The sequence below is a fragment of the Physcomitrium patens genome, chromosome 8 (assembly GCF_059467195.1).
Source record: "Physcomitrium patens ecotype Gransden chromosome 8, ASM5946719v1, whole genome shotgun sequence".
Taxonomy (NCBI): domain Eukaryota; kingdom Viridiplantae; phylum Streptophyta; class Bryopsida; order Funariales; family Funariaceae; genus Physcomitrium; species Physcomitrium patens.
This window is the reverse complement of record NC_143417.1, coordinates 11355139-11382089: the sequence shown is the minus strand read 5'-3', so window position 1 is coordinate 11382089 and position 26951 is coordinate 11355139. Positions and strand designations below refer to the sequence as shown.

The 26951-nt window shown below is 34.8% G+C and overlaps 4 protein-coding genes across 12 annotated transcripts; 3 read left to right on the top strand and 1 right to left on the bottom strand.

Annotated features, from left to right (window-relative positions):
* The first annotated feature begins 1625 nt into the window (after positions 1–1625).
* On the top strand, positions 1626–3048 carry LOC112286091 (small ribosomal subunit protein uS7). The gene is made up of 4 exons (XM_024527656.3): positions 1626–1742; positions 1967–2238; positions 2392–2595; positions 2747–3048. The coding sequence occupies exons 1-4, from the start codon at positions 1683–1685 to the stop codon at positions 2799–2801; spliced, it is 591 nt and encodes a 196-aa protein (XP_024383424.1). The 5' UTR covers positions 1626–1682; the 3' UTR covers positions 2802–3048.
* Positions 3049–17724: 14676 nt separating this feature from the next.
* LOC112285802 (uncharacterized) lies at positions 17725–21489 on the top strand. Of its 8 annotated transcripts, none has more exons than XM_024526971.3 (11): positions 17725–17854; positions 18173–18227; positions 18576–18643; positions 18919–19062; positions 19239–19349; positions 19562–19793; positions 19965–20023; positions 20151–20203; positions 20519–20750; positions 20855–20963; positions 21140–21489. In XM_024526971.3, exons 1-11 carry the CDS (start codon positions 17819–17821, stop codon positions 21406–21408), a joined length of 1368 nt encoding a protein of 455 aa, XP_024382739.1. In that variant the 5' UTR covers positions 17725–17818; the 3' UTR covers positions 21409–21489. The 8 variants fall into 8 exon arrangements, with proteins under 8 accessions (XP_024382739.1, XP_090108683.1, XP_024382740.1 ...); XM_090252557.1 differs by having other exon boundaries at positions 17843–17963; positions 21152–21489; XM_024526972.3 differs by having other exon boundaries at positions 17846–17963.
* On the bottom strand, positions 21371–22376 carry LOC141045700 (uncharacterized). The gene is made up of 2 exons (XM_073535787.2): positions 22042–22376; positions 21371–21733 (listed from the first exon to the last, which is right to left on the bottom strand). Exons 1-2 carry the CDS (start codon positions 22233–22235, stop codon positions 21604–21606), a joined length of 324 nt encoding a protein of 107 aa, XP_073391888.1. The 5' UTR covers positions 22236–22376; the 3' UTR covers positions 21371–21603.
* Positions 22377–22688: 312 nt separating this feature from the next.
* Positions 22689–25250, top strand: LOC112285801 (uncharacterized). Of its 2 annotated transcripts, XM_024526967.3 has the most exons (3): positions 22689–23000; positions 23154–23875; positions 23975–25250. In XM_024526967.3, exons 1-3 carry the CDS (start codon positions 22884–22886, stop codon positions 24942–24944), a joined length of 1809 nt encoding a protein of 602 aa, XP_024382735.1. In that variant the 5' UTR covers positions 22689–22883; the 3' UTR covers positions 24945–25250. The 2 variants fall into 2 exon arrangements, with proteins under 2 accessions (XP_024382735.1, XP_024382734.1); XM_024526966.3 differs by having other exon boundaries at positions 23154–25250.
* Positions 25251–26951: the final 1701 nt, after the last annotated feature.

Below are 26951 nucleotides of genomic sequence, written 5' to 3'. Positions count from 1 at the left end.
AAAAGTGTGGAAGGATGCTAGCCAATATCTCTATAGTAAGCATATTGGACCTCAATAACTTTTGATACTGCATCATAATTTTTAGATTTTTTTTCAAAATATCATTTTAAAAAAAAGATGAAACTATAAACATATACATTTTTTGATACATAAATGTGGGGTTTTTTTTATTATTATTATTTATGTCTAGTTGTATAGGTAAACAATACAACCAAAACGTTCAGTTTGTAAATATATTTTTATTCTTCATTTGTTCATTTAGAATACCACAATTGCATTTTCCTAATGACAATTTGAGTTGTAGAAAATAAGTAGCAGTTGCTGATATGATATTCAAATAAAAACTGTGTAATTTCACTGCTATCAAGCTTAACCATGACTTCTAACACTACACAAGCCAGGGTTAATCCCTATGAAAGTAAATATCATGCACTTGTAATTCATACACTGTATTGTACATGTTCTCATTTGCTTTGACATCATACAGAAATGACATTTGTTTGATTCTGGTTTATTTGTCTAATTTTGAATTCATTTTCTATGTACAAATATTAAAGTTGTGTGAATTTTCCATATTGCAGACATAAATACTTTTATTAACTCGCTAATATAGCTAAGACTTAATAAATATTTAACAGAGTATAATAAAAGTAATGGCTCCTCTATTTCTTAGTTCTAAAGTTCTTTAACCTCACACATTTGATTTGATTGAAGCATTGCCATTTTGTTTTTTTGTCACTACAACATCTAATTTGTAGCAAATACTCAAGGAAACACTGTGCGTTGCACTTTATAATCACTGTGTAAAAAATAAACAACAATGTTGCATAAACCCTTTATCTCATGCAACTTTGAAAGTCCCATAATAACTAAAAATGTATTATAAACGTTGTTACAGTCATGAATATCCAGTACAGTAGTTTTTGCAATTGGTCGATTTTCAGCATGAATTGCAATTTATTAGACTTGTGACATTGTATACATTGTAGACTTTCTGATTTGCAGGAGTGCAGTGCACAACATTTTATTCTAACAGCCAATTTTGTCATACAAACACACATGACACTTAAAATATAAATTTTGGTTTCTGTAAGGTGCATGCCACAGGAAAATGTTCCTAATCATGCAAAAGATGTCTTCAAATAATTTCAACAATAAAAAAACGAAATAATTTTTCTTACTTTTTCAATAAACCTATAGCACATGAATTGTTAAACTTACTTTTTGAAACATACAATAATCTCAAAAACCCTTAATTTTTATTGACGTTTCTATCTTACATTAAACATTTATTTGTGCAACATGCGCTTCTCCACTTCTGTTGTAAATTATATTTCATTCTCGAATTCATGTATGAGTCAAAATTAGGGTATTTTAATCTCATTAATGTTTCCTCATCTGTTCAATAAACCCAATAAAAACCAAATGGTTGAAGTTTCGTAAAGTAATGCATGGGAAGTTTCAAAATTCCAGGGAACTAACCCTTCATCATCATCAGTTTCAACACTTGCCCAAAGAGGCCTGCCCGAGAGCGGGGGCAGGAGCTGCCCGGGAGGAATTAGGGTTGGGGGAGTCGGGAGGTGCAAGAAGGCCACGGAGCTGCATAGTAGCCCTCTTTTCCAAGCGCCATCGGTCGAGCCCCCTCGCCTAGACCACTCCCACGCTCCTCTGCCGCGCCAACCATGGCTGTCGCGCAACCTGAAGTCAAGCTTTTCGGGCGCTGGTCGTTCGACGACATCGAGGTTCGTTTTTTTCCCACCACTTCAGCCTGTCTTCACGTTCTCTGCCTAACTGTTTTGTGGAACGCGGGGTTTAGGGTTTTTCGGTGGCAAGGTTTTGAGGGTTTCGTGATGGAGTGGTGCGCAATTGGGACTCGGTCGCGATCTGCGATGCGGTCTGCATATGATGGGAGTGTGTTAGGGCGAGCTGACGGTTTGGAGTCGCGTTGTTTGTGTCGGGTGTGCAGATTAACGATATCTCTCTGGCGGATTACATTGCCGTGTCGGTGGACAAGCATGCCACCTTCGTGCCCCACACCGCCGGGCGGTACTCCGTGAAGCGTTTCAGGAAGGCGCAATGCCCCATCGTTGAGAGGTTGACGAACTCCCTGATGATGCACGGGCGCAACAACGGGAAGAAGTTGATGGCGGTGCGCATCGTGAAGCACGCGATGGAGATCATCCACCTGCTGACGGACCAGAACCCCATCCAGGTCATCGTGGATGCCATCATCAACAGGTAGGTTATCTCGAACACTTGTTTAGCTGCATATTGGGGGGAGAGGCGGGGGATGGGCGCATGGGCGGGAGGAGAGGTTGCAACAGGAATTTAGGGTTATGCGGGATGATGTGGGGCTCGGGAGCTGAGAGGTCGCGGTGGGAATGGGTACAGTGGTCCTCGTGAAGACGCAACGCGTATCGGATCCGCTGGAGTGATCAGGAGGCAGGCCGTGGATATTTCTCCATTGAGGAGGGTGAACCAGGCGATCTACTTGCTGACGACGGGTGCGCGAGAGTCGGCGTTCAGGAACATCAAGACGATCGCGGAGTGCTTGGCGGACGAGTTGATAAACGCGGCCAAGGGTTCGTCGAACAGGTAGGAGGTGTTGGGATTGGGGCGAGGTGTGTGAGGGGTGGGATGCATGGAGGGAATTGAGTGATATGGTGGATAGTGAATGGATTTTGTGGTGGAATGGAAAAGAAATGGGATGTTGAGGGGATTGACATAGCGTGGTTGGTTGTGACAGCTACGCCATCAAGAAGAAGGACGAGATCGAGCGTGTGGCCAAAGCCAATCGTTAAGCTAGTATCAGGATGGTGGTTGCTTCGATAAATTCTCTCCGAATTACCTCAAGGGGTGTTACTTTATTTGGAGCCTCTGAGTGACAGATGTTCTGGTATGAAGACGTTTTACTAGCATGTGGTGGTGTAAGTTGATGTTATTTTGATGTCCTTCTTCGTGAGAGTGTATGGGTTGGCAAGAGTGTCGTTTGTATCCATCATGTGACGGTGTTGACTCGCAATCCGGAGGATACGTTTTTTTGTGTTACAGTGGTATGGGTTTTCCTTATTGTATACTTTTGTATGATGTCTATTGTTTTTGTTTCTTGGCCTTACGGAGTAATTATTTTTTAACATACGCTAATGTTCCATTTGCTGTTTGATCACAAATTCAGCCTTACCACCTGAACTTCCTTGGCTTTAATCCTTCTTTTACACAGGTGTACTGTGAATATTTTTCATAATCTTACTCAAGAGTCTTGGTAAGTTGCTGTAGTAGCAATTTTACTTTGGACCTCTCTAAAGAGATCGCTGTTCCAGCATTTGCTTGACTCTCTTTCGAATTCCGGAATACTCAATATTCCATTTTGCGAATGTCAATGATTGAAATGTGCTTCTACAATGACGTATTCAGGTGACTGTTCTACCAGTTTGAGAAATTTCTGAATTTATCTATATAAAATGAATTTGAGTCCTGTACTCTTATGTCAGGAAATGGTTGGTATCTTTACGTTAGTTTCGAAGTGAAGTGCGTGGTTCCTTAGAATTTGTTTTTTTGGTCTCATTGAAATCTGCTCGTGGACCTCTTTTAATACCCATTTTTGGTACGATCATATGTAGACAGAGAAAGGGAGGGGAAATGGTGCCCGATTTCTTTATCCATTCTATTTCAGGGCGCTGATATTGTGTTTCCATGAATTAACTATTTTCACGTTAAACCATCAGATGTATGTTGTGTAGTTTATTGTTATAAATAGATAGAAAAGTAACCTTGGCAAAGATTGGACAAATCAAGATTTGCTTTAGGAAATGTTTCCTCAAAGACTGTATTTTAACAAGAACCCTCTTCTTTTGAATCCCAACTACGGATCATTTTGATAGAGTATCTCTAATGTTTGGTTTGAAGTTGATGTGATTTGAGTTGATGTTACAGCATTTGCCCCTGTTCAAATACTTCCATGTTCTTCAATTTCTTGATGTTCTTATCAAAGGATACAAACAAGAAGAGGGTATTGACTTCTTTGAAACCTTTGCAAAGGTTTCTAACTATGGTCTGATGGTCCATAGTTAGAAATATTATATCTTTGGCTGCTATAAAATTTTGGAAACTATAGCATTTAAATGTGAAAACAACATTTTGAATGATAAATTTAATGATTAGGTCTACATGACATTACCTTTAAAATTTGAAGAATTTGTGAGAAGGAAAATTTTTAAAGACCAAGGATGCCAATACAAGATTTGTAAACTAGAACAAGCTCAGTACCAACTCCCAAAGCTTGGTATAGCAGAATTGTTACCTATCTATGCAACCAAAAACTTCAAAAAAATAATGAGAATCCAAACCTATATATTACAATACATAATAGATAATACACCATCGAATTACTATATTTAGATGATATTATTATAATGGAAGACAACACAAACCACATTTAGAAATTTAAAAGAAAATTGATGAGTATATTCAAAATGACAAATCTTGGGATGCAAAAGTATACTTAGGTATTGAGCTACAACACACCAACAAAGCCACTTATTTTCACCAAAAATAATTCATCAAAACATTATTACAATGCTTAGGATTGAATCACTATAAAACATCATTTGTATTAATGAATCCAAAAATCAAAATACAACAAGAAACTAAGAGACCTAAAGTTAATCCTAAAATGCATCAAAGCCTAATAGAAGGGGCTACTATATACAATAATTAGTGGCTAGGATATACAATTTGTTGTTGAAAGACAATCAAGATATATGAACAAGCCAAATTTACATATCTCATTATTGCAAAAAAGAATCCTATAATACCTCAAAAGCATAATGAATCACAATATTTTCTATTCTACTAAAGATGAAAGAAGTCTACTTACCTTTGTCGACACATATTGGACAAGGAATGTTGACACATTTATCTATGTTAAGAATCCTCTACAAACTTATATCAATACCAATTACTTCATTGAGTAAATTTCAATCAACTATAGATTTTTTTTTTTTTTTTTTTTTTTTTTTTTTCTTCTATAGAGGTAGAATATTGCATTTTCTTGGAAGCCACCCACAATAGCATCTACTTCTGCAAATTACTCATAGAATTGTGACTAAATCATGAAGGCCCTACAGTGTTGTTATACAACACGAGCAACATTAGACTAGTCTAAAATCCTATCATAATGAGAAAATAAAATGCATTGAATTGGACAATTATCACATCATACACAAGCATTAAAATGGCACAATTGAAATAAGTTATTCTTCCATGTATTCATAATAAGGTAATATATTTACAAAGGCTTTAGGCTTCATTATTTTTATTGGAAATAGAGAATCAAGTTAGCTAAAGAAAGTACTAACTTAGTTATATAAATAAGAAAAACTTGATTATAAGTAGAGTCTAAAAATACTAGTTTGACTTAGCTTTTATTGCCATAGAAAACATTTTGATTTTCCTATGCTCTAAAGCTTTAATACTTTGCACTTTTGTAACCCTAAATCTGATTCTTACACTCTTATCATGATGTAAACACTCCTTTCATTTAACTGCAACAAATGATGTAGAATTCGAGCAAACATATCTTTGAAGAAAACTCCAACTTCAAAGACCTTCTTAATCGCACTTCAAAAGGAGAAGCAACTTCAATCAAGAAATCCTCTTTATTTTCTTTATAACTTTCATGTAATAAAGCCAACATGAATCAAGATAAATTGAACTAAAGGCTAATCTACATATACATCAAAGGACTACTATAACTAGCTACATTGCAAGGAAGAAGAGCTAAAGTTGAATAAAAAAAAATACATATTAATTTTTTATAGTGGAATAATTTGCTAAAAAAAAATAGACAAAAAAAAATGTCTTACCAATGTCAATTTATTGATAATAATTTGCAATTAATTAAGTGCTTTGAGTAGAGTAATATAATGGTGCCCTATTAAAACATAACAACATGAACACATGTTGAAGAGAAGTATTGGTGATATCCAACTTGCACCCTTATTCATCTATCAAACATCTCATCTATTAATATAAAAGTTATATTAAAATAAAATTATTCTAATAGATCTTTATTGTAGTAAATTATTTCAATTGTATATAATCTTATATCATCTAATGAAATATAGGTTATTATGTACATATCAATAATACAACTCTTGCAATTGAAATATATATTAGACGTCCTATAAAATATTTTTATGTAGCTCCTAGCTTAATAGTATATATAGAAAAATAAGAATGAGATATTTTTTACACTTTTCAAGGCTATTTATGTTCTAAATCTTATTTTAAGAATCTCTAGTTTTTTATCTTTAGTAATAGCCATTCTTGTATTAATTTTATACTATTTTTGACTAATTTTCTATCTTTTCTAATAAGACAAGCATGTACTTATTCTTTAATTTTTTGTAATTCAAGTCTTTTACAATGAGTTTTTATTACCATATAAGAATAAATCTTATTAGATACTTCTATGTATGTTAGCAACAAAAATTGTAATATATAACTAAAATACTTTAAAAATCATCTAGATAAAGAACCACCATCTTAAGACATCCAATAAAAGTATAAATAAAAAAATTAATATTTTTTGAATTTATAATCAATAAAATCATTTTTTTAATAATATAGACCAATATTATCCTGCATAATTTTAAATTTAATTTTTTTTAAAGAAAAAGGTGGTAATAATAAATTACTTAAAAGATTGACATATGGCTATTGAAGACATTTATCACAAATAATAAAAACCTTAACACACTCTTGTTTTATTTGAAAATAATAGATATTTATTTTAAAAATAAATTATTACTAAAAATAAGAAGACTAGAGACTCTCGAATCAAAAATAAAAAATAAAAAAGACATAGATAAGAATAAAAAAGGCTTCACTCTTGCTTTAATATATACTATCTAATTAAGAGCTATATGGCAATATTGTATAGGACCTTCAACATCCATTCAACTTACAAGACACATGTCTAATTTTCTAGATAAGTTTCTTATATATGCACTATATGGCCAATTTGTACTATAAATCATTAATATGTATAATATGTGGCTAACTTTTATTACAAAGTTTCTAACCTACCAATCAATTATAATATATTTAAAATAAAATCTATTTCTATAAAGTTTCTAAAAATTTTATTTTTAAGATATTATTAAATCTAACTATATTTATTTTCTACTTTATACTTCATATCTAAATAATTATGTATTTTCATGAAATTAACATCTCTTCCAGAGATGAATTCCACAAAGAGCAGTGATCACTTGTTAATTAAGTCCAAGATGTGAGAAATTATATTTGTTACATATTTTTATCTTTATATCCTTTTAAGATTATTAACAAATCTTTTCAATTATTAATAATATATCTATCTAAGGTATGAAGACCACCTTGGTATTTAATCATTACTAAGACCTTTGTAACTTTTTTTAAATAAAACATTTGAAATATAAATAGGTATAGTTCCTACTTCTAATGATATTATCAAATATTTAAATTCTCTTTTAATATTGTGATGTTAAATATGTTGTGTCTCACCATTTATTCAAAGAAAAATATATTATTTTTAAACATCTTAATTTCTATTATTTTATCTTATAGATTGTAACAATCTTAATATATTGTCCAATGGCAATTCTTGAGTTAAATCTATTGGTTGTTTATTCTTTATCATTTATTGTAACTTGTCTAATAAGTTAAAGTTCAACTCTCTACAATTAGGTACCTGGTGTATTCTTAGATAGAAAATCATGCCACATAACAATGTTGTGTCAAAATCTTTGTTGTTATTAATTTGATAAGATTTAAGACCTTAGAGAATTTGGTCATATTCCATTGATATTAGAGTGAATGTTAGTTTGTTCTTTGATAGTGTATTGATAGCCATCATTTAATTGGAATTTAATTATTGTGATTACATTGGATACTATTTTTGGGCTACAACAAGCTACTTTAAGAAGTCAATTGAAGGAGAGAAGGTATTATTGTAGCAAAATTTAGCAAAGAAATTATAGCATAGGAGATATGGCTGAGGAATCCCAAATGGAGATTCAAATTCAACACCTCCTAAGCTAAATAGCTACTCTACAAGGGCAAATAGAAGCTTTTAAGACAAGGGAGTTGATATCTACTAGATCAAAATTGAACAAGCTCAATTTATATTCAGTGATCTTAAGACAAGAAGATGTATGCCAATAGTTCTTCAACATGTGACACTACTTCCAATTATCTAGAACAAATACCAGTAAAGAGATTATATATATGTCGAATTATTTGAGAGGTACAACAACCATTTGGTGCAACATTGAGGTCAACGTTGTGGAGCTTAAAGCTGATTTGGTGACTAGGAGGAGTTTGAGACCGATCCTAGGAATCAATTTTTGCCCATTATTGTGGAGAAATTAGTATGCCATCAGTTGCCTAACCTTACACAATCTAAGTTAATGCAAGATTATGTATCTTGATTTAAGTGTGTATGTCTCAAAATTGGTAATATTTTAAAGGCAAAAATAATAGATTGATTTATACAAGGATTAAAATTTGTAGTCCAACGAGAGGTAGAATGAAAGAATTGACATTTGAAGATGCATTTAGGATTGTAGAGAGGGTTGATGCTATAAATTTTAGAAATTGTGGAGTATGACCTATAGCATGGAGTCCTATGCCACTAGCCAATATTAAAACACAACAACCAACATTGATAGAGATTAATGCTCTATAACGACCATCAACACCATAGAAATGAAGAATATTGACAAAAAAAAGATTGTGCTTTTATTTTCGGAAGTTAGACCATTAGATCAAAGATTTTCTAAAATATCAAAGTTCAAGCACCAATAAATCATGGCAGATTCACCATCTTAAGGGCCACCAAATTGATGAAGAAATAGAGCAAGAAAACAGAGCTCTCCAGTAAAGGCATTAAGCACCAATGTTGGAGATAGTTGCTATTTCTTAGAAACAAATGGCATGGTTTTGGAAAACTATCAAAAGGATTGACTAGTATGTTTAATGAGTTGATTAAGAAGACAATCATGTTGAGTGCTTATAGATTGCAGCTCTATTAAAAATTTCATTTCAACAATAGTGGTCAAACAACTTAAGATTAAACTAAAGGTGATCAAAGGAGGGAGTATATACCTAGTACATGACCAAGAGAACATGTTGAGCGAGACAAGTGAAGAAGAAATCCTAAGGCTAAGTGACACCTATATTTTGAGAGAGAAGCTTGTAATAACAAACCTTAGATATGATATTATCCTTGATATGCTGTGGCTAGAGGTAGAAAATAAATAGGCTAATTAACTAATAAAGATAATGTCTTTTAAGGATGGAAGACACATGGTGATTCTTTGTACTTATGTATAGACTGGGATAGCAATGTAATTTGTGATTAAGAGCTTATTTATAGAAATGACCTTTATAAAGAAGCAAATAAGGCTTAAGCAACTAGTATATGTGGTGGATTTGAATCTTGCCTCAATATTCAATAAGACAACCAAAAGAGCAAAAGAGATAGAAAAATTCATACATGAATATTGAGATGTGTTTTCAATTAACTTACCTAGTGGTCTGCCTTCTGATCGAAGTACCTTCTTTCAAATAGAATTAGTATCTAAAGCTAAATCAATAAGTTAGCCAATTTATTGCGTTGCATTAAATGAATTTGAAGAATTGTAAAAGTCATTTGATGAATTCTTAAAAAAGAGCCATATTTTAGAAAGCATGTCACCATTAGAAGCATTTATATTCTTTATATAAAAAAATGGTGGACTTTGACTTTGTATCAATTATCAAGGCTTTAATAAGTAAACTATCAAGAATGCATACCTACTTCTATATGTGGATGTTCTTCTTGACCAACTTTGAGGTACAACCATCTTTAGGAAATTAGACCTTTAGAGTGATTATTGGCATATGCCTATTGCTTAAGAAGATATAAAAAAGATGGCATTTTATATATGCTATGGACATTTTGAGTAGCTTGTATTATCTTTCAGCCTCATCAATGCTCCAACATCTTTTATAGATTATATGAACAAATTATTTTGGCACATATTGGATAAGTATGTAGTTGTCATCATTAATGATATCTTAGTATGTAATAAAATCCTTGAGGAGTATAAGCAACATCTACAAAAAGTACCACGCTGATTATATGACACTCGCTTCTATTCCAAACAATCAAAATGTGAACTTTGGAAGTTGGAAGTCACCTTTTTAGAGCATGTAGTATCCTCCAAAGGCATGCACATGGATCAAGATAAGATAAAAGCAATGGAAGATTGACCAACCCCCAAGGATGCTTCTGAAGTCTGCTCATTTTTAGGCCTTCTTAGATATTATCACTATTTTGTTTGGCAATTTGCACACATTATTGTCTCACTGATAAGCTTATTAGAGAAGGTTGCCTCATTTGAATGGAAATTGGAATAAACAAGGGCCTTAAAGGAGTTGAAGGAGGCATTATTTACTATTCTAATATTGCAACCGTATGATCCCAACCTTCTATGTGTACTTAAGATTGATGCTTTCTACTTTGCTATTGGCATAATTCTTCAATAAGACTTTGTAGGGGCCTTCAATATGTGGCATATAAATCACACAAACTCAAAAAGATAGAACATACTTATTTTGCACGTGATTGAGAGCAACTAGCAATTGTACATGCTACAAAGGTGTGGCAACACTATTTGTTGGAAAAGCCAATGATTGTTTGGATTGACCATTGATCCTTGCTACATAATTTGCATCTGGAAAATATAAAATCACAACATCATCATTGAAAAGAGCAATTGCAGCTTTTTGACATTGAGCTTGAATACACATAAGGGCAAAAACTCACCATACTAAACATTTTATCATGTAGATCCAACTTAAAACCAAAATCAAATAACAAAACAAGAATTGCTACCATTAGTAGTATCATTTTAGACTTAATGAGAGGAGCAAAATAGAAGGAAATTAGGCATTGCGTTGCTTATTTTGAAGATAGTTATCAATTAACTAAAAATAGATGATGTACAATCTAATAACAAAGGAATTTATACAATGATTTATAATGGAATTATAAGAGGCATAACACTATCTTTTTATTACATAGAATTGATAGAAGTAATATGCGGATAACTACCGGCAATACAAGATCTTTTGAGAGAGTGACCAAGTATTATTCTCCAATGTCAACCATCCACTTGCTATATCAATCCAAGTTCATAAGCTAGCACCTTAATGGCTTGGACCTTTTTACATTTCTATAGTAATTTTTGATGTTGCATATTGCCTCAAGTTTCTACCACATATTTGAATCCATCCAATCTTTCATATTTTGTAGCTCAAAGAGTTTTATATTAAACCAAGGGACTTTCTCAATTGATACCAACTACTACTACCACCACCACTGGTTGTGATTGATAACCAACATAAGTATGAGTGGGTAGTATTTTGGAGCATCGCTTTCTTTATTATGGCAATGGACATCCATAACTTTAGTATAAAGTTCTTTAGAAAGGTTATTCCATCTATAATGTAATATAGAAACCTGTACATAACCACACTCATTATCAAGAAACCATTTGAAAATACCATCAAGAATAAAATGAAGAGGTTTCATATTAGTGGAGGAAAATTAGCTATAAGAAGGTATAAATAAGATATTTGTATTTTTTGCACATATTAATATGTAGTTGGAGTTTTTTTTGAGAAGTTTCTAGAATTGAAGTTAGGGTGGTGATTCATGTGGAATGTGCCATAGAATCTTTTAAAAAATCTAGTCCTATTTCAGATAGGATTGGAGTAACATCAATTCTATTATTACATATTTTTGTCCAAAATTCGATGGATGGTATTAGAATAATGGCTATTGTATAGATTGCTTATTAGTATAATAGTAAGAAGTGTAGTTGGTATCATTTTGATGAAAGAATATCAAAGTATTAATTACACATATAGGATTTCAAATAGCTACGACTATTTGTAAGTGCATGTTTGATTTTGTAAATCCAAAATATTAGATGATTTCATTGACATGCATTCAAAGATAAAATCAAATAAAAGAATGATGAAATATCCACATAAAAATATCTATTACCATTTGATTTGTAGTTGTGCACTTATTGCCAATAGTTTAGTAATTGAGTTGACTATGATATGTTATTCATTATAGCATACTATAAACTAACAACAAATTATTTCTAACATTGAAATTAATGACATATCATGCACTTCTAAGATCTAGAAGTTTAGAGATTTTGTAATATTCAATACCATGTGGCCAAATCAATTATTATCAAACTATGTTAATGCCCAATACTATGGTCAAGTGGTCATCAAGTACTTTGTAACTTCCTTTAATACAACCTAGTTTTTTGAAAGTTTGATGTTGAAATTAAAAATAATTGGTGCCCATATTATTGTCTATAAAAATTATACAAGCATTGGGTTCTTGAATTATCGTTGAAAATTCTCAGTTAAATGGCACATACAAAATATATACTTGTATGTTGGAAATGCAAGGTTGACAACATCAATGAAACCTTTTTGCCAAATAGACAAAAATGCAAACTTCGAAAATTCACTATTCAATGGAAGAGATGCAAGAATTATTGTCTTTAGTTTCTACAAGAATCATAGTCAATTTTTGGTATTTTTAACATTCTCAATGCTGAAGAGAATAGAAAATAGTCATTTGTTTGCATTAATTATTATATCAATAAAAAATATTTTATAATACATATTTTTTTAAATGAGTGTTTTTTATGCCAATGACAAGTTGATAATATTGCAAGGCTTCTAAACCTCCATTATAAGTAACAAACAATTGAAAAAAGTGATTTTCTTCATCAACTTCTAATTCTACATAATTCCTAGGATTTGTAATCTTGATTTGCTAACAATACACTTTTAAATTGGTGTAGCTATCTTTACAAGAGCCAATTAGCTCAAAAACAACCTTTTTCTCTTTTATACCATATTATCATGTAGGATATTATAATGAATTCATTATGTCAAATATCCTTTCAGATATCTATAGCTTTGTATTATAGGAAGTCTTCCAACTTTGTTCTTCACATTGCCTACTTTATAAACCACATTAGCATATCGGTTGCCCAAATGGTCAGCATCAATGCATGTGTGTTTAGAAATAAGAGTTTGAATGACAAATTCATTTGTGCTTGCCGATTCTTAGAATACTTCATTGTGTATTTTATTGAATTGAACTTGATAATAGATGTTTCATAATGTTTGGTAATCACATAATGAGAAATTGCTTCCTTCAATTCCTTAATACTACTAAAAACAACACTCACCATTAGAGAAGCTATCATTTCAAAATATTATTTTTATTTTTTATTTTTTTAAAGTTCTTCAAAAGTCAAACCTATCAAAGATCCATATTTTGTTGATCATGCACAATATTCAAGAGTATGCCAGTTTTCTTGCATAGGGTGCTAAGCTCCTCTTCATAATTTCAATGAGAAGAGTGTAGTAAATAGTTAAATATGTAGAACCAAAAAAAAAAATTGGAAGTGAGTGTAGTCTTCTTCAAATGATCACGGTAGAAACATGTTGACTTCTTTCCCAGGAGCAAGTCTGTCTTCACGATGATGTGCAACATCTCATCAAACCTGGTCCACATAGAAGCCTTTGGCTGAATGCGATAGCCGCTTTGTGCTTGAATATACAAAATTCAAATGGCATGAGGATCTGCAAACAAGGGATGCCTACCAATTATTCAGGAACAACTAAAATCTTTCATTTTACGAGATGAAGAAGAGGGCCACAAACCTCGCAAAAAACAACGCATAAACTGAATAACTGGCTCGACTTGTTCAAAGCACAAGCCGTTTCTGGTGTTGCTTGGATTGTTACTGACCTTTCATTGTCAAGCCTCCGATTCTAAACACCTGGTCTTCACTATGATTCTCGTGCTCTTGCATTTACTGCGAAGAACCCCTCTGCAGAACGAAAAGATGGCGGAGGTAGTGTAAAAAGATCGTAGAATCACCACAACCTTTACTGGATTGCTGCGGCACCAGAGCACAACGTTAACTTGAGTCTCTCAATGAGCCCCACAAACAGGCCGAGGAAAGGGATAATTATCATGTGCAGACGACTGAGCGCACTGCACTTTTCTGACAGATTGCATAAATGTAGTCGGAGGTTTCGACCGTCATCTCATGATTACCCAACCTTGATTTGACAGTAAATTCACCTCACTAATTCAATAGTTAGCCTCGGCACTAGGACTCAAGAACAAATCCTCTCTCCCCCAACGTCGAACTAGGGATCTAGTCGACGAGCTCAGCGAGTTGCTGCGAATCGTTGAGAGGGATAATACGCTTGATGGATTTTCTTCCCAGCAAGTGCAGCGTTGTTTACCCACGTTTCTTGCTATATTTGAGAATGTGCCACAAGTGATAAGAAGACTAGATTCAACGCCTAGAATTAGTGAGAGATTATCAATCAAGCTTTTTGAATTTTATGCAATACAATCAACAACATGCCAATACTAACATTCTCCGTCGAAATCTGATCTTCATGAACGTTATCTCTGAACGTTACTGAGCAAGGCTGACGACAATAAGTACTTGACTGCATTAGTAGTAAGTATCTACATCCAAGCATATCAATCACGTGTTTTAAGTAGATCCATGGGCCAGTATGCACGTGACATTGAAGCAGCATTAGCGAGAGCTGCCTTGGAGCCTTGTATCCGGATGGACCCTTGTATTCGATCACGTCGTGTAGAAGTGGCTGTGTAACCAGACTCAGAGGAAAAGCCATGTCTACATGAATGATAGGCTATCCATGTGTCAGTGGAATGTAATATCATCATTACACACACGAAATTGGATTCGGTGCTTACCAATTTGAGCACACCTCTAAACCCCCGCGCATCCGCATAGCAACTTATAATCCAGCAGCTCGCAGAAACTAAAACTCGCAGAAACTTGAACTCGCAGAACTGGAACTCGCAGAAACTCGCAGAAACCAATGTCTGAGGCAGAACTCGCAGGCTTTGGGCCTCAGTTAAAACTAACAAAAAAAACTGGAGACACATAGTGCAAAGGGCATTTTTGCAATTATCACAAAAAGCAGGGGTAGATATGGTATTATCAAAACTTGAGGGGTATTCTTGATATTTCGGGAAAGTTCAGGGGCATGTGTGATATTTGCCTTTTTATACATCATATGAAATAAAATTTAAACTTCTTAGTGAGCGTACTTATTTATACTTTGATCAATAAATTAATTACTCAAAATCAATGCATTTCAAATTTTTTGCAATAGAATATGTGTGTGTGTGTGTGTTTATATATATATATATATATATATATATATATATATATGGAATTTGATGGAAAATTTTGTTATTATTCCAACTTGGAATAAATCAGAATGTTTCAAGAATAAATATTAAAAATTACAATGATATAATTCTATGATACCCATAAGTTTAAATATGAATTTCATTAAAATAATTTTGGTGTAATTTTTAATGTTTTTGGTAAGATAAGATTATATGCTTGTATTGTAGAGAAATAAGTGCCAAATTTATATAAAAATAATTCAACAAGTTAAAGTTGTATTGTAGTAATGAATGTTGTTCAATTACACATAATCATTCTCATTTGTCCAATCATATGAAAGTACATAAAGTGTTGTTTTTCTCATACTATCATATTGTTGATAATATTCTCTTTGAACAACAACATTGTGTTGCATTGTGTTACTCTGTATTTCTACTCAGTTTCAAAATAAGCTTGGATTTTTATTTTGATCTTTTTTTATTTCATCTGTTTTTCTATATATATTAATTAGACATTGTAGGATATTAGACAATGTTAGTAGTTGTAACTAAATAATAAGTCCCAAAGCCTATTATTTATTATAAATAGACAGCTATAGGATCTAGACACTTAGAATAATAAAAAAAAAAAAAAAAAAAAAAAACATTTCTGTAGATTGTCTTTATACATATTTTATTGTATCTAACTAAAATAACAAAATTTATATTTTTTTCTTACTCATGTTTTTTAAATAAAGGAATATGACATGATTGAATGAATAAAATTTTCTAACCATTATTGTTTGATTTACTAGTAAAAAATGTAGAACATTTCTTGTATTTTCATTTTCATTTTTCTTTTTTCTTAATGTGTTTTTAAGCACGTCAAAGATATGTATATATATATATATATATATATATTCATTTTTTTTAGTATAAAATGTGTAGTTGTATAAACTATTGTTTTATATCTTAATAGTTATAATTTTTAAAAATTTGATAAAATACTTTCTTCTACTTTTATTACAAAATTATAAATATATATATATATATATATATATACACATGTATATACATTTATTTATTCATTGTATAATATTACTACATATGTAAGATTCTCAATTAGCTCATATATGTCTTCATTACATTTATATAATTGTACATTCCAATTTATTCTAGCACAACTTCAACCTCAAGACGTTATCTACCTCAAATTTGTGATTGCAATGTATTCCAATAAACAATAGTGATAGTATTTTTTATTTTATTTTATTTGTTTCTTTTAGCATAATAGTTGTTATTAAAATTTTAATAAAAAAAACACATAAAGCAAGGTAAATCTTTGTTAATTTTGGTGATTGCAACTAATATGCAACTTTATATATTCATTGTTTCATAATGGACAATTCATATTTTTAATAGTTTAACTTGTGACAAGAGTAATTGATCTTGATATTGCAACAATATAATTGTATCTTATTACTAACTTAGAATGGATGTTGTTTGTTTCTAAAATAATTTATCTTAACTTTTTCTTACATAAATATTTTTTAGATAAATATATTTTATCAAACAATATTGATTATAATAATGTACATTTTTTTTAAGACAAAGCAAAAGTACTATTTAGATTTATCAAGATTACAAAAAGATTACAAAAAGACAAACTTGGCATATAGACTTAGTCAACTTTAATTTACTATTCTTTACAACAAAATTTTGTATTTCCAAACAACAATGATTCCACCTCATTGAATTGACATATATACTCACTAAAAAATGTTTTAGAAACTCTTAACTTTTACACTCTTATAACAAGATGTTAAAACATAAAGAATAACAAATACTAATATTAAATAAAGAAAGAAAAATAATTAAATATAAATATAAATAATAACACATAAACCTAATGAAAGAATGCAATGAGATTGAACATAATTATATTCTTTGAAAGACTTCAGAAACAATACACACAAAGAAGTATCCTTTCTTCTTCTTGTGAAATTCGTAGTCATCAAAATAACAACAAAGTGTTGGAAAATGATGCAATGGGGTAGTATTATGCCATTATAAAAGTAATGTATTCATTTATTCACAACAAAATAGTCATCCTCATTTGTCCAAATCTACTGCGGAAGTGCGAGCAATATCAAGTGTGCACTACATTCCTCATTTTGTTGCATCCTCCACAACCGATCTTGTTGCATGAAACTGAGATCTTCTGCATCGTCACAAATGGAGAGAAGGCAGAATTAGAATTTAAGCACAAGCTTGCACCTTACACCGAGAAATTTCATTGTAATTCGATGCAAATCGAGAATCTACAACAGATAGTAATTATTAGTTATTTATTTATTTATTTATTTTGGACGTGGGTTTTGATGAATGCTGCAAGGAGATGACATTTGAGAAGATGGGTTGAAGACCCATTTGCAAAAAACACACCTTTTCAAGTTTTGTTGTGGGAAGCGATGAAAGCGATGAAAAAGGACTTATGATGTGGAATTATGTGATGGTATGACGGTGCAGAAGTTGCGGCGCGGCCATGAGAAAGTGAGAGATGGCGGTGTTAGGAAAAAAGGAAACACAAAATCTGGATTGTTGGAGTGCATTTCTTTTTCGGAGACTTGAATTTGTAACTCGAAGTTGAAGCTTCGCTGAGGTTTATTTTTTTTATTTGAAGCATTGGTAGCAATGGCTTCTCGCCTCTTCCTTCGTTCTGCTCTTTCACTGAGGAGAGCTTCCCGTTGTGCTTCTTCTTCTTCTTCTTCTTCCTTTCGATTTGTTTCGTCTTCTGGATTTTGTTCCTCTTCGGGTACGCCCGGATTTCATCCATTGCCAGTATCTGATGCTGCTGTGGGTATCGAGCAGCCTGCGCCTGAGAGTTCCTTAGTCGTCGATCGGTCGGGTCTCTTCAATACTCCAGGTCCCAACCCTGATATTCCTGTTTGTGAGCTTTATTTTTGGATAAAAAACAATCTTCCGCAGTTCGAATTACATTGCGAATCGATTGTCATTGTTGTGACGTTGCACGTGCTTCACGAAGCTCTCATGTCTAGGAGCCTTTTGCAACTTCGTTGTTGTACGGATTTAATTTCTTTGATCTTGAGACCTAAATGTTTAAGCACGTCGGAATGCATCCGCATGTGGGTTTAAGTCGAGGTTTTTTCGTTTTAGCTTAACTGGTGATGCATGTGAGGGTTTGGAGTTTAGGGTTTATGTATTAATTTTGGTTTTGAAAAGTTCTAAATCAAAGTGGGTGTTGAATGAATAGAACACAGCCATGGGCCAGGACCGTCGGAGGAGACTCCTATGGCGAAACACCTCAAGGCTCTCATCCGGGTGAGAAATGACTATCTTCTTTTAATGCCGATGTATTTGACGTTTGTGGAATCGTCTATACCCAGTATCTATGTGTGAAGACCTCATTCAACGCAGCAGTTTTACTGTCGCTGTTATTTTTCAAGCTTAATATTCCGACACGTATTTGAACCGGTTATTCTTTCGAGTGAACTGATCGTCAAGAATCTTGGAAAAGTATCTTGTACTTGAGGACGATTATAGCATTCCAAGTCTATTGAATAGTTGAATGAATTTTCAACCATGCTTCCACACAGTTTCGGGGAGGCCCAATCACCGTCGCTGAGTATATGGAGGAGGTATTGACAAATCCAAATGCGGGCTTCTACATGAACCGCGATGTCTTCGGAACTCACGGAGACTTTGTCACATCACCCGACATCAGCCAGATGTTTGGCGAGGTATTTTTTTTTTTATTGGACGTCAACATTGATACTTTGCACTTTTGTGAGTCTCGTTATGGTGGATGGTGAATGACACTCAAACTTCCTACTCAACGTAATGCACTGTGGCTAGAATTTTTTTTGGGTTATGTACTTGAATGTTTGCTGAAGCATATTGTTACATGGTCACGTAGATGGTGGGCGTGTGGAGCATGTGCTTGTGGCACCAAATGGGTCAACCCGAAGCCGTGAATATAATTGAGCTGGGACCTGGTCGAGGTACCTTGATGGCCGATCTTCTTCGGGTAATCTTGTGAACCATAAATGATTGAGTTCTGCTTTCAAGAACTTACACATGTTCTTTTGTTTTCAAGTTCGAAAAACGTTCGAAGCGAAAAGCACGAATAGGAAATGATTATCATCTGGTTAATTTTTCATCAGAAACATGACAAGACCTAAGGCGTAAGAAGCGATGATATCCGTGTTATATTTGAAACCGCTTGTGTTGTCTTTGCAGGGAACTGCAAAATTCAAGGATTTCTCGCAAACGTTGTCAGTTCATCTGGTTGAATGCAGTCCTGCTCTGAGAAAAATTCAGCATGAAACACTTAAGTGCGTTTATAAGGGAGGAGCTGAAGAGAAGCCCACAGCTGATGGCCAAAACTCAGAAGTTGTGGACGATCGGATTAGTCAAATCTCAGGGGTTCCTGTAGCTTGGCATTTTGATCTTGACCAAGTTCCTCGAGGAGGTTGTTTCTACTTCCTTGCGGACTGATATTTCAAACCACCGAGTGAAATTCAGTATCAGTTGGAGTATGTTTGTTGCTATGAAATGACATTTTTGGCATAATGTAACCAACAACTTTGTTTTTAACTACATATTAACAAGTTCGTCATGGTATATCGTTTCCTATGTGCAGTTCCTACAATTATTATCGCTCATGAATTTTATGACGCCCTTCCCATCCACCAGTTCCAGGTATACCTTTCCTTTCCTTTATCAATATTCGTATTGTATATACAGTTTGCTATTTAGACGCTGTTAAGGCCATGTTTCTTTTCTGCATTATTTTGAACTGATGATATGGATGGGTGGCAAATTACAGAAGTCGCCACGAGGATGGTGTGAAAAGCTGGTTGACGTTGCTGAAGATGACTGGTATGCTTTCGTTCCATAGTAATTTCTGGGTCTTTGAAGGTCGTGGTATCTAAGTTTTAGTGACTTTCTCATAGAAGTATTTGTGCATCTTTGATTCATAACTGTATTGACCAAAGGTGTACAAATTACGTTTCATAATATTCGTGGTTTGTTCAACAGGTAGTTGGGAATTCACGAGCTGTTACTTCTCATTGTATTAGTTTCTTTGGTTTGATTAATGTCTTTCAGGTGTTCAGTTTCCAAGTACAGTTGCTGGTTTCACATTGATGATCTTGAATCCTGTAGCCAATTTGAAATATGTGTGCATGGTTCCAGCCAGGGGTTGAGGTTTGTCTTGTCACCAGGACCTACTGCAGCAAGCAAATTATTTCTCACAAGGCGAATGAAATGGGCTTCTTTACAAGAGAAAGCTGAGATAGAACATGTTGAGGTCTGTCCTCAGGCTATGAAAGTGACAGCTGACATCGCAAAGAGAGTTGGTGGGGATGGGGGTGGCGCACTCATCGTGGATTATGGAGACAGCAAAATTGTATCAGACAGCCTGCAGGTTTGTTTTCAAACAGGCTGCTTTTATCATGTTAACTTTGCATCCATATTATGTGACCATGTGTTGCATGGAAGGATCACTTTCTTGCTGTGACAATTTGGCAGGCAATTAAGAAACACGAGTTCGTCCATGTCCTTGATAGCCCGGGCAACGCAGACTTAAGTGCTTACGTGGATTTCGCTGCACTGAAGCACGTTGTGGAAGACGCAGCAGGTAACTCTGACCCTGAAACCGACTTAGACTTCTAAAGAACTAGAGTATAACATCGAGCATGTGTGTTTGTACAGTGCCATTTTTATTTTTTTTTGCAAATAAATGATACTAGTCGTGTTCTTACGTATGCCAGCATTTTTGTAAGTAGCTCAAAAGTCTTAATTTATCTGTAACAGTGGGTGCAGCAGTGTATGGGCCAATTACTCAATCACAATTCTTAGGAGCTTTAGGCATCAACTTCCGTCTTGAATCTCTCGTGCAAAATGCCACTGACGAGCAAGCTGAAGCCCTGCAGCTTGGGTACTGGAGATTAGTGGGAGATGGGCCAGCACCATGGCTAGACTCTGATGATGATGTCAATAGGGTACCCCCAGGTATGGGCTCTCGATATAAAGCGTTAGTAGTAGTTAATGATAAATATGGTGCTCCTGTTGGCTTCCAATAACTCAAAGCATGTCGGGACACCCAAAAGTTGATGTATGTACTGTCATTTAGGACTGGTAATATAAAAATTGATTCTTCTTCACCCTCATGTTCCCAGTATCAGAAGGAGTCGTTTCCTTCTTGTAGCTGCTGATAACTTCTACTTACAGTTTTCAGCTTCTCAACTCCGACTGTAGAGACACAATTCGTTGGCAGTTTAGCCGTAAATCATATTGATGAAGACACTATTGCAAGCGATGAATTGCAAAGTAACGTCCCTGTCGCAATTAGCAGTAAAATCTCTTTTGTCATTAGTAGCAATGTTGTGCTCTTGGAATGCTATTAACCTGCACATAGTTTAACCACGTGGGTTCTTTCAACTATCTTTATAACCAACATCACTTTGGGGTAGACGAATTGCTAAAAAAAAAAAAAAACTAACCTCGTGACCACTATTGGTGGATTTTACCAGTTAGAAAACGAGTGAACAAAGTACACTCCAGGGGTTTCCAACTCTGAAAAGCTGAGAAGCTAATACAATCTCTTAATAAGAGAGTACGAGTGTCTACCACCTGGTGTTTGAAACTGAGAAGCATCCACCATTGAAAACCTCAAACGGACATTATCTTAACATTTTAATGTGTTGTCCACAAACCACAATCTGATTCTCAGTAGATCCAATATCTCTTCATTTGTCGAACCTTGTCTTCCGTCTCCCACATCTCCTAACTTTACTGAAGTACACACTTCCTTCCGCAGCCATTCCACCCGAAACTTGTCACAGCGAGAATCAACGATCATCCTCACCAGCCGTACCAAGACTCGGCACCGGAAGGATAGACCCCCCATGATGGCGTCACCGAGGCGTTGATCGGCCGCTTTTTCTCACATCAAATGTCGGCGAGAAACCGTTTCTCACCGCTTCCATCTGTCCGCACTTGTCACAGGCTCACTGAACGACGTTTAGGACTCAAACGCATCGTTGACGAAACTGGGTTGTCCAGATGAACGGTTACATAATCAACTGCAACTAATCGACTAATGACTTGAATGAAGAACGAAGAGTGTTCGGGATGGGATGTGAGGAAATGGAAACACGGTGAGATGGGTTTTGGTGTCCACACATGGATAAGCCAATTTGGGGGTGCCAGCTGCAAACGAAAGAGCCACTTGGCAGACTGCCACGTGGGAATAGCCCACACGCATGCCTGATTCCAGGTGGCGTTGCCGTGAGCGCCGCACCGTGCCAGTCAGGGAGGTTAATACCACTGGCCCCCGAGTGAACAAACCATCTTCGCAGTCACTCGATCACATTTTAATTTGTATAAACCCCTTCTTTCGATCCCACTGTAGATACCAATCTCTGTGATAGAACCCACCTGGTTCAATTTTTTGTGTAAGTATTGTGTTGTTGGTGTTTTCATTGCTGCGTTGAGATAGAGGTGCTGTAGTCGAGCGTGAAGAGAAGGTTCAGAGTTTAGCGATCTTTTTGTAAGAATGGCAGGAGCTGGAAAGATGAGTTACGCCGATATGGCAAAGACCAAAGGCAATGACGCTAAGGAATCCGTCGACGATGGCAAGCATGAGGCCAATGCGGCAGCTCACGATGCGGAGGTGAGTTTTGAGATTGTGTCGCTGTTCTTGAGGTGTGGGGTGTTTTTATTTTTGTTCGTGCTCTGGGCGGAAGTTGTACTTTTTTTCTGTAGGATTGTGCTGTCTAGTGTGATGAATATTGTGGTGATGATAATATCTTGTTGACGTGTGCAGGATGTTGCATCTGCCTTCGGCAAGGGTGCGAAGGATACCGCGCAAACGACTGCTGAGAACGTTAAGAACTTGGGCGGTGATGCAGCCGACGCAGCCAAGAACAAGGCTGAGGATGTGAAGGAAGGTGCGGAAAAAAAGGGCGAGCAAGCGAAGGAGAAGGCTCCTGATACAAAGGATGCCGCAAAGGACACTTCTGGATCCGCCAAGAGCAAGACTGGAACAGTAACTGAGTCGGAGTCTGATATTACGAAGAAAATTGACACTGATGTCTTCGGGACCGACGAGTTCCCCGCAACTGGTGAAGCAGAGTCTCACAAAGATGCGTCGCACATGCGAGACGAGAAGAAACCTTCGCACAAAGAATCTTCGAATGAAGAGTCTCACCACGACGTGTCGCACAAGCGCGACGCAAAGAAAACTTCACACAAGGAGTCTTCGAAGGAGGACAAATCTGCCCATGGCCCAGACGGTTCTGACATTACCAAGGAAATTGATAGCGATGTTTTGAGGACTGAGGAGTTTCCGGCAACTGGTGAACGCCCCAAAGGTTTTTACGGGGGTGAGTCTCGCAGGGATGAGTCTCACAAGGATGAGTCTGAAGGCGGCGATGTGAAGAACTTCGAGGGTTCAGAGTTTGACGTTTCTACCAAGCGCGAGGATTCCACACACGAGCATTCGAAGCACGAAGACAAGAGCGATGATTCTAAGCCCACGACACACAGGCAAGTTTCTGGAACATCGGTGGCTGACATTGTTAAGAGAATTGACGCTGATGCACTGAGGACTGACAAGTTCCCAGCAATCGGTGAACGATCTTCCAGGAGGCATGAGTCAACGTCTCACCACGAGAGCAAACCCGAGTTTCACCACGAGCGCAAGTCAGAGTCTCACCATGAGCGCAAATCAGAGTCTCACCATGAGCGCAAATCAGAGTCTCACCACGAGAGCAAGTCAGAGCCTCACCACGAGAGGAGGCCTGGTGTGAAGACAGCGGATGAGGAAGTAGAGGATGCGTTGCGCGCCGCGCGAGGCGAATCGACCGATGTTACAGACAGAGCAGCTGATAAGGCAAAGGAAACGAAAGACGCAGCGGCTGACAAGGCACACCAAACTAAGGACGCTGTAGCGGACACAGCCCAGAGAGCTGTGGACAACATGGGCGATGCAAAGGAAGACATCAAGGGCGCCGCGGTAGATGCTAAGGACACCGTGAAGAACACAGCAGGAGACATCAAAAACGAAGCAGACAATTCAGCGAGCGCACACCAGCCCAAGGTAGGCGAAGCCAAGGAAGACGCAGGTCACAAATGGGACCACACCAAGAACAAAGCCGGCGAACTCGCAGGATCTGTGCAGGAATCTGCAGGAGCAGCAGGAAATGTGGTGAGGGAGAAAGCAGAGCAGGTGAGGGACTCAGTCAGCAGTGCTTTGGGAGCTTCGAAAGAGAAGGCCAACGAAGCCAGTGAACACATCCAAGACAAAGCTGCTGATTCTCAAAGGGCCGCATCTGCAAGGCAAGATGCGGCTGCAGCTCGTGGTGAGTACACAGCTGACAGCGAGTGGAAGAGCAGGGCTGATGCAGCAAAAGACAAGGTTGATGAGGCCAAGAGCAATGCTAATGAAGCTTATGGGAAAGCTGCAAATGACACCAAAACTGATGTGTACCCCAAGGCTCAGGAAACCGAGGAAGCGAAAGGCATTTTGGGTGCTGTTACGAACATCCTCGGTGAGGCTTCCATGGTCATTCAGGACACTGTGAACGCTCCTGGAGAGAGAATTAGCGACGAGTAGAACAACAGACAATCTGATGCTGTTGCTGTGATTTGTGATTCTGCTTTGTGGATATGAGTTGCCGTTAGATTGGTACCTGATGATATCATCACATTTAGCTCTCGATTTTAGCTTCATGGGGTCTCTGGGTTGTGCTTTTGTGAGCTTGGAGATCAACGGCGACCACATCACAGCTTGATGTTTCTATAATAAGAGCGTAGTTTTCTCTCGATTGGATTAGGTTTTTGAGACTGTAATCAAACTTGAATCCGGAGTTTCTTTTGTATTCAATGATACTGTAATATTAACAGCCGGTTTCGTGTTGAATTTTGTTTGTTTGTTTTTTTTTTTTTTTTTTCATAGCCTTCGATTGCGCTTTGCAACATGACAGAATCTTGAAAACAGATTATACAAGTAGAGTACATGTGAAGTTGTGCAGTAAAACCTTCAGGTCACAACAAGCTTCATAAATCTCATTGTCACATTTTCTTACATGCCCATTGAACATTCTTAAACCTCTGCTATTGCAATTAAAAGTAACTACAGTCACGACATTATTTTCAATCAAAACAACTATTTCTCAACTTAATCAATTAATCAATCAATTCTGTTGCATCACATACAACCTTTGCGTAATCAAATGTGTGTTCTTACCCTGCTAATTAAACTCACTATGTTTCTTAATGCATATGTCTATCATTCCTCGTGACATTAGAGTAACATACGAAATACATTAATTCTTTTCACATTAGTGGTTTAAAAAATGATTATATATATATATATATATTTATATATAAATATGTGAATATATACGGACACATAACATACGCAATAACATCATCAAAATCAAACCAACTATGTTTTAAAAACCTACATTAAAGTTTTAAGATAGTTTTGGTTCTAAACATTGATATTTTTTTGCTATAATTAATTGTAAATGTCATATTTTAAAAATTCAATTAAAGTTTTTTTGAACCATTACAAAAAATTATATCTTTAATTTTATTTATCTTTAATTTTTTGAACCACTACAAATATTTTTATTAATCTTTAATTTCAAAAAAACTTTAATTTAATAAGTTTATTGTCTAAAAATTTTAATTTTAATTTAATAGATAGAAAAATATAAATTTAGACAATAGTATGTCAAGATATTTGAAACTTAGTCATTTAAGTAATAAATAGAAGAAATTTACAATATAAACTTAATCCTCCTAATTATGTAAATAAAAATTACTGTGTGAATTTACTATTTCTGAAAAGAATAAATACATGATTTTATTCAAAAGATTATAATTATCAAGATAACTTGTATATTATAATTTTTTTAATTAAAAATAAAACTACTTTCTTCAAACTAAGGATCTAGAAAATATATGTATCTATAACATTAGTTAATAATTACCTTAAAAAAATGTGGATGTATATTTTAATCGAAAATCTAAATTAATAAAAATATTTCAAAACTCTCATAATGAATTTAAATAATTTAACTTAAATAAAAAATTAATATAATAATTTTTATTTATATAAATGTGTAAGAAAAAAAATTGATCTAAGCTTATAAATCCTATAGAAACGAATTACTTGTGAAATTTTAATTAGTTTTTTAACATTTTCAATACCAATTTATATTTGAGTGATAAAAAAATATGACTTTTGCATCTCCAAATCAATGTCTTCTAAAGATACATAACATCAAGACTTCAACTATATTGTCTATGGTAGAGAGTTTTTGAACACATTATCAAACTTATCTTTAGGCAATAAAGACATTACTTTATAGTAAGGTTCTTAAATATTTTTAATGCATAACTTATATTAAAAAAAAAAAAAAAAAAAAAAAAAACTTTAAAATATATGGAAAAATATATAAATATACATGTAACAAAAAAAAACAATTTTTTTTTGCTTCTTATATTCAAATTATCAACTTTACATATATTTTTCAAAAGTGATACAACTTTTCTTTTAATTTTTTGCAAAATATATAAATACAAATCATAATTCTAATCAAAATTCTATAAT

Coding starts and splice junctions, on each gene's coding strand:
- LOC112286091 (XM_024527656.3), top strand. CDS start 1,683: ATGGCTGTCGCGCAACCTGAAGTCAAGCTTTTCGGGCGCTGGTCGTTC. Junction 1,743..1,966: donor GGTCGTTCGACGACATCGAG/GTTCGTTTTTTT, acceptor TCGGGTGTGCAG/ATTAACGATATCTCTCTGGC. Junction 2,596..2,746: donor GCCAAGGGTTCGTCGAACAG/GTAGGAGGTGTT, acceptor TGGTTGTGACAG/CTACGCCATCAAGAAGAAGG.
- LOC112285802 (XM_024526968.3), top strand. CDS start 17,996: ATGGCTTCTCGCCTCTTCCTTCGTTCTGCTCTTTCACTGAGGAGAGCT. Junction 18,644..18,918: donor ACCTCAAGGCTCTCATCCGG/GTGAGAAATGAC, acceptor GCTTCCACACAG/TTTCGGGGAGGCCCAATCAC. Junction 20,024..20,150: donor TTCCCATCCACCAGTTCCAG/GTATACCTTTCC, acceptor GGCAAATTACAG/AAGTCGCCACGAGGATGGTG.
- LOC141045700 (XM_073535787.2), bottom strand. CDS start 22,235: ATGGGGGGTCTATCCTTCCGGTGCCGAGTCTTGGTACGGCTGGTGAGG. Junction 21,734..22,041: donor CTACTGAGAATCAGATTGTG/GTTTGTGGACAA, acceptor AACTATGTGCAG/GTTAATAGCATTCCAAGAGC.
- LOC112285801 (XM_024526966.3), top strand. CDS start 22,884: ATGGCAGGAGCTGGAAAGATGAGTTACGCCGATATGGCAAAGACCAAA. Junction 23,001..23,153: donor CGGCAGCTCACGATGCGGAG/GTGAGTTTTGAG, acceptor TGACGTGTGCAG/GATGTTGCATCTGCCTTCGG.